Source organism: Ailuropoda melanoleuca, chromosome 11 (assembly GCF_002007445.2).
Source record: "Ailuropoda melanoleuca isolate Jingjing chromosome 11, ASM200744v2, whole genome shotgun sequence".
Lineage (NCBI taxonomy): Eukaryota > Metazoa > Chordata > Mammalia > Carnivora > Ursidae > Ailuropoda > Ailuropoda melanoleuca.
The window spans coordinates 56,661,023-56,668,682 of record NC_048228.1 but is presented as its reverse complement, the minus strand read 5'-3'; the positions used below and the strand labels follow the sequence as shown (position 1 = coordinate 56,668,682).

The window sequence follows — 7,660 nt, the reverse complement described above, 5'->3', positions numbered from 1 at the left end:
TTTCTCAATACTCTGTTAATCAACTGTGTACCCGAGCGCAACGATAAATGTTTAAATCAAATTTTGTTACATAAATTACAAAGCTATACTAAAATACAATAGAACTAATTTCCCCAATTAACAACAAAACTAGTACGGTTTTGTGACAAGTGAGCGGGTTGCATCCTGCGCTGCCTTTGGCTAAGCCTAGGGCACCAACTAAGAAAGGGTATCTGGCAACCAGTACAAAGTGGCGGCTGCAAAGGGACCGGCCCAGACTTATCCTAAATCTCCGGTTTCCAGAATTGGATTAGGAGTTCCACGGAACAACCGGAAGCATTTTTTTCGCTGAGGAAGGTCCGTCAGTAGGCTTTTCTGGCGAGAAAATAAGCTATAACTTCCACGACCCAATCACTGAAAACGAGACTCACGCTGGGGACATCCGGGATGTGGGAGACGGAGCGACGTGCTGACGTTATCACGTTTCCCTTGACTGCCCCGCTTCCCCGCCCCGCTTCCCCGCCTCTCTCCGCACTGTGACGCTCCCAGGGAGGAACGGAGCGTAAACAGCGCAGGGCATTTCGGGAGCTGGATTGTTTCGCGCAGGAAGCAGGCTCCATTTTAGCGCCGCCCGCCGTCGCCATCTGTTTCCCTTCCCTCCCCTTACCCCCTCCCGTCCCCAAACCCCAACGGGAAGGCTGGGCCTAGGGCGCCAGAGGTTGCAGTGAAAGGAGAAAAGGAGAAAAGGGAGAAAGGGAAGAAGCGGGAAGAAAAAGCGTGAGTCGAGAAGGGTGAGCGGTAGAGGCCAAGGTGCGAAGCGCGCAGCCCAGCGGCCGGGCTGACGGACGTGCCCGTGCTACGGCTGCCGCGGCTGCGGCGCCCGCGCGAGTCGCGTCGAAGCGGCGGCGGCAGCAGCAGTAGCAGCGGAAACAGGAGGGGAGCAATGGCGGCCGACAGCCGGGAGGAGAAAGGTTAGTGCGGAGAAAGGTGACGGGTGGAGGCGACACTTTGGAGTGGGTCGGTGGAGCCGTGGTCGTTGTTGCGGGGTGGGGGTTGGGGAGGTTAGCTTGTCCCGCGCGGAGCCGATCCTTCACATCCGAGACACTGGACTCACTGGAAGAAACTAGGCCTGCCCTTGCGTCCTCGATCTCCGTTTGACCTAGCACTTCATCTCGCCTAGGGTTGGGGTGTGTGTGTGTGTGTTTAATCCTATTCCCCTCTTCATTTTACGTTTAGCAGTCCTGGGCGCGGCTGAGAAGGCCTGTTCTGAGTGGCAGGCCCTTAGGTTTATTTCCTGGTAGGATTATGCGGATGTAATGCGTATTTTCAGAACGACTCTTTATTTTAGGCAAAATTTCGAAAACCATTAATGCCACCATCAAAACGATGGCAGTCTAGTAAGTGACCATATTTAAGAAGTTGTACCGGTGGATTAGTAATCTCGAGAAATATCTACAAGTAATTTATGGCTCTTCCTGTTAAATAGGCAAAGTGGCAAGAATTGCCCGTTTAGTTCCTCGAATACTTATTTTGGAAAACATGTTTGAAAAGATACTTACGTGATTTAGGATTGGCAAAAAAAAAAATCCTGGCCACTATTCTGTTAGAAACACATTGTGCTAGTACCCAAAGGGTACAACCGGCAACAAACGGGTGTAATTTATAGAGAGCTGGAGGAATAACATAACAGCGAAATGCAGGAAGGAGTGATGTTGGCAGAATGGAAGAAATGTCATGTCTCTTGAAATGCCGCCCTCCCAGGCCCTACAGATACTAAAGAATATCCTGGATCAGTACCCGTCTGGAGAGTAGTCTAGATTAGATGCTGTCTTTAGGGTCTTCTCTCACTTCAAGATTACCATGATAGTTTCGGAAAGGTTATAGTTGATAAAAATATGGCACAGCTGCTGCCCTGTATCTCACAGATCTATTCTTCTGTGTGGCTAATTAACTTGGAGGTGGGGATTTGTTAAATGGATTCTAGGGTCAAGTTACATTAGGCTTCTGATCTCTTTAATTTTTCTCTTTAAGAGAAAAAAGAGTCTTCACGCTTCAGTAAACTGCTCTAGGTTAGGGACAAGCTTGGGAAGTGGTGTGTGTGGGAATATGTTTAAGATATTGCTCCTGTGTTAAAGCAATTCAGCCATTAGGTTGTAGTTTAATTTACCTTCCTTAAATCTTAAAAACAAACAAAACCCTCCCATTTTGAGAAGTGCTAAAGGGATGTAAACTTCAGGTTGCATGGTGTTAGTGACAAAAAGAAACTGCTTTTAATTTGTAGTAAAGTCAGTTATTAAAATAGATGATTTTAATCAATAAAAATTATTCAGTCAACATTTGATTGTATCAGAGTGTAAACTGTGAGATGTGTGTATGGGAGTGAGTGGTGGGTGAGGTAAACCAAATTAAAAAATGAGTAAAAGTCAAGTACTTTCCAAGAATTCATTGTTGAACATAGTTGTTAAGTCAGTAATAGACACAGTAACGTACATTGTGGAAGAAAAGTAATTTATGTTTTGAAAATTGTTTTAGAAATGGATGTAGTGATGAAAGTGCAGTCCAAATACATAAACGTTGTAACTATTCTTAGGGACTTCTAATGCCACCTATTAGCAATACTTAGGATAAGTTGTCCAACTTTTGAAAGATCTCACATTTGTATAGTTTTAAAAAATTAACTTAATTTCCATAGTTGAGTTTTTAAAACCTCTGATATAAGTGCTTATTTTTACAGTTTAGATCAAAGATTGTGTCTAGCTTATGGGGAAAGCTAGCAAATACAAACCTAGTGGAATTGCTTGTGGTGTAATGAGAAAATTTGTAGAATAATGCGTTTTGCAAATAAGGAAACTGAGGTCCAGGGTGTCTCACTTACTTGATCATTGTCACTCATCTAGAATAATAGCCAGAATACCCAGAATTAGAATACCTAATTCCTTCTTCCTTTTCATACTTCAACAAGGAAAAGTGGGAAGTGGAGTACTTATTAGTTATATGAAACATTATGAACCTATGTAAATTGCCAACTCCCTCTGATTCCTGTGATTATGTGTCCAAAAAGTGTATTTAAAAGATACTGGAATGTTGGAGGTGCTAACTAATGTTAGTTTTTCTATATGAGGAATACATATCTTTTCTATTTTAAACACTTTGTATTCATTTTATATTTTAAGCTCTTATGAAGTTCTCTCCGAAAAAGTGTGAAAGTTAATATATTCAAAAGAGGGTAATGAATTACCACTTTCATAAGTAACATGTTTTCTACATTACCAGACTGAAAGCTCCATCAGGGCTAGGAGTGTGTGTCTCTTATTCACCAGCTTCTTGGTGAACAGTTAATCATGACTCAGTGCCTTGAATAAAAGACTTCCAAGGTTGGACTTCATTGGTAACTAACTATGAGACATTAGCTTTTGCTGTCCAAAGCTAAAAGTTTTCTCAGTTTAAATTGTATGTGTACACACACAATCATAAAGGCAAGTACATATAAATATGTACACGCAGTTATATAAACGTACATGTATTATATGTACACAGTATAGCCCTCACTATAGTAAGTCCTTAGAAAAATGTTAACTTTCTTGGTCCGTTTTAATGAGGGCTTTAGAAAGCATAGAGTATATATTTGATATTCCAATGTATTTGTTTTACCCATAATAGAAATAAGATAAAGAATTAAATGTTCTCCTTAGACTTCAAATTGTATGCTTATTGGAGAGCCTCAAATTTGTGTGGGATGGGAAATGCAAGTCTCTACACTTCACTTAGGGGAATGACACTTTTGAATGACAACAGTAACTGAGACTGGTCTAATGTAAAATGTAACGGAAGGGGAGGTTCCAGAATTCTTGCTTCTTGTCAAAATCCATTAAAACTATATTAAATGAATTAAAATAAAAGATGTAATGTACTTTGGTGTTCAGTGTTGTAAAACAATGTGTAGTATATTTACCTGCCCGGTTTTCTTTGTTTAAATATTCTAGGTCTTAGTTTGTTGCTGGACCTTCAAGTAAATACTTTGTATCTCCTGACCCAGAAGCTTTGGGGTCCTAAACAATGGAGTGTGTCTCAGATAAAGGTTAATTTTCTATACTGATATCCTGGGAGTTAAGGTTTGTGGCCTTCCTGGGCCAGGAATTTCAAGATTAAAGCATAATTCTGGTACAGTGCAAAGAGCACTAAAATTGGATTCATAGTTGTGAGATTTTAGTGAAGTCACTTCAATTCTGTGGGCTTCATTCTGGAATTCTTGTTATACACCTAACCTGATGGTTCAAGTACTTTGAAAGCTAGTTAGATTTCCAGTTTCCCATGATTATCTAAAACAAAAAAAATCCCCCAGTAGAACAATAAAAAAACAAGTCTTGTTACTCCTAACATCTTGACAGTTTTTGAACAGGCTCTAAAGACAGTAATTCTTGTTTTTGCCTCCTGTACCCTGGATCTGTTCCTTTATTTCAAAACTCAGTTTGCTAATAGTTTGTGATGATAAGTAAGATTGTGCTAGCTTTCATCCGTGATGATAATGAAATCCACGTACATCGTGGATCGTGAACAAAAAATATTTCACAGATTGCACTTCCACAGAGGAGTCAAGTTAGCAACAACCTTCATTTTTGTTTTGTTTTTGAGGCAGTGTTTAAGAAGCTAGTCAGTTCCACATGAAAATCTGAGTTTGGGAGTCCTCTTGAAACTTTGGAAGATTGGACAACATGGTGCTTGAATTTTGTTAAGGCAGTTACTCCCCTAGAGTTGTGTAGGATTGTCCTCCTTACCATTTCTACTCTTGCACAAAGTACCATGCATAATAAACTTATTTGCAGTTATTTAATATTGTTATTCAGGAGTTACAGCTTATATGCATACTAGGGTCAGGCAGATAAAATACTTGTTTAACAGTTAATGGTAGGTATTAAGTTAAGGAAAAAAAAAAGTAAAAGAGCAAGCATGGTCTGTGTGCAGGCAGTATTTGTAAATACACGTTTGCCAGGCATAAACCCAGATTGTCTCTTGCAAAACCATGACATGTATTACCTTCTGTGTACCAGGACTGCTCCTACTGGTTGCTTTCAGGTGAGAATTTTGTTCCTTTATGACCAAATAGTCCTTTTAAAAAATGCAAGCTGTGCATTTTTGTATTGAATCCATGGAGGTTTCACAACAGTGCCCGAGAGCTAGATTCATACTATAAATCGTTAGAGTATAACTTTTGGATGAATTTGAATTTTAGTTGTAATAGAAATACTGTTTAACGAATAATTTTGTGTTTCATTTGAGCTAATTCATTGTGACAAAATTGATTTTGTTGTGGCATCTTAAACAGTTTGAGTTTTTAAAATAATTTTCAAAAAATCAGTATTTTTTATTTTATTTGAGAGAGTGCGTGAGAGAGAGATCATGAGTAGGGGGCAGGGGGCAGAGGGAGGGGGAGAAGCAGACTCCCCGCTGAGCAGGGAGCCTGATATAGGACTTGATCCCAGGACCCTGGGATGATGACCTGAGCCAACAGCAGACACTTAACCAACCGACTGAGCCACCCAGGCACCCCAGTACTGTATTTTTTATATAGACTTATCAAAAAACTACGTGAAGTGCTTTATCTCATAGAAGTAGTACACTAGAGTTATTTTTGTAGTACATGAATTGTATGTTGAATTCTTAATCTGGCATTTGCTAACCTTTGTTCGTTTTGCTGTTAATATTCTTAGGTAGGGGTGCTGCTGTCAAGCTACTATGAAAGAACTGAATATATAAAATATACAGAATACTAATAAATGAATAATATACAGTGTTTATTTTTAGGACAGAGAGTGATTTAAAGCTCTATTAAAAATTAAGTTTATTTAAAAAACTTAAATTTATTAAGGTACTTTAAAGAAGGTCACTCTAGAGAACTAGTGGGTGTTATTTTATTTCTTAGAATTATTTTTTTCCCAAAAGGGGTATGCCAGTGATGATTAGTCTTCAGCAGCAGTAGCGTCTGAGAATATTAAAATAATATTTACTTTCTTTATAATTCATTCTGGGTTGAAAAAAATGAATTGAAATATGTACACAGTACACTTTTTCTAGCCAATGAAAGAAGTGGTCAGAGAAAGCAGCGTAAGTTAGGTTTATAACCCAGTCTGTAAACTCTCACATTTTAAAACCATATTTTAGTTTTTATTTATTTATTTTTTAAAGATTTTTAAAATTTATTTATTTATTTGACAGAGATAGAGACAGCCAGCGAGAGAGGGAACAGAGCAGGGGAGTGGGAGAGGAAGAAGCAGGCTCCCAGCCGAGGAGCCCGATGGGACTCGATTCCGCAACGCCGGGATCACGCCCTGAGCCGAAGGCAGACGCTTAATGACTGCGCTACCCAGGCGCTCCATATTTTAGTTTTTAAAAATACACCTTAACATTTGCAATTAAAACCCTTAAGTTTATGGGACACCTGGGTGACTCAGTCGGTTAAGTGTCTGCCTTCGGCTCAGGTCAGGGGCTCCCTGCTCGTCGTGTAGTCTACTTCTCCCTCTGCCCCTCACTCCACTTGTGCTCTCACTCTCTTGCTCTCGTCTCGCTCTTGCTCTCTCTCTCAAATAAATAAAATCTTTAAAAAAAAAAAATCCTTGGGGCGCCTGGGTGGCACAGCGGTTAAGCGTCTACCTTCGGCTCAGGGCGTGATCCCGGCGTTATGGGATCGAGCCCCACATCAGGCTCCTCCGCTATGAGCCTGCTTCCTCTCCCACTCCCCTTGCTTGTGTTCCCATTCTCGCTGACTGTCTCTATCTCTGTCAAATAAATAAATAAAATCTTTAAAAAAAAATAAAAAAATAAAATCCTTAAATTTAAACAAAACTAGGTAGATGGTAATAGCTTTGAAAACACTACTAAGTATTTGACACTTCTTCCATCAATTAGGTAGAGTCTGCATCTCCTCTGTTTGAACCTGAGTAGACTTTTGTGATTGCCTCTGAATAAAATACTGAACTGAGCTGCTGCCTGGCCTTTTCTTTTTTGGGATGTACGTATTTTAGAGCCCTAAGCCACCATGTAAAAAGTCTGCCTATCCTGAAGCTGCCGTGGTAGAGAGTGACCACAGAAAGAAATGTCCTGGAAGTCTCAGCTGTTTTGAATCTTCCCAGTGTAGGTGCCAGCCAGACATGTGAATGAACAACCCTTCAGGTGATTCTAGCCCTACCCACCATCTGACTGGAGCCACATGAGAGACCTTAGTTGAGCCCCAGAACCATAAACAATAATAACAAATCATGATACTGTTTTAGCCACTAAGTTTTGAGATGGCATGTTATATAGCAATAGATAATTAGAACATGTATGTATTTATTTTGAAAAAAAAAAAAGGTTTTTGTGTTCTGGATAAGATTTTGTGTATCATGAACCCTAGTCATTAACACAAGGTTTGTGGCAGACAGGGTTTATTAGAATTTGATAGTGATAGGGAAAGGCTTATAGGTTAAAAACTCATCAGGAGATTCAGATAACTGCGCTCCTGTTCCTTTCCCCAAACACTGATCTTTTTATTCTAAATGCCACTTAACCAGAAGTGAAGAAAATGATTGCAGACTGGGACCTTCCTGAATATAACCTAGCTCTTAAATGATAACCTGGATTTTCTTCCAAATCCAGATCTTCTGTATGTTACAGTAAATATATAAGGGGTTTCAGTAATGGAGAA

At 39.9% G+C, this 7,660-nt stretch overlaps 1 protein-coding gene across 6 annotated transcripts in view; it reads left to right on the top strand.

The window, feature by feature from the left end:
- The first annotated feature begins 623 nt into the window (after positions 1 to 623).
- YTHDC1 (YTH domain containing 1) overlaps positions 624 to 7,660 on the top strand; it is a 36,283-nt gene continuing 29,246 nt past the window's right edge. For 2 of the 6 annotated variants that reach the window (XM_034671730.1, XM_034671729.1), the window contains exon 1: positions 626 to 950. In XM_034671730.1, coding sequence (XP_034527621.1) covers positions 923 to 950 — 28 coding nt within the window. In that variant the 5' untranslated portion in view covers positions 626 to 922. Of the gene's footprint in view, positions 951 to 7,660 lie in introns of all 6 variants that reach the window. The other 4 variants (XM_034671731.1, XM_011237492.3, XM_011237491.3 and 1 more) reach the window with 4 other exon arrangements.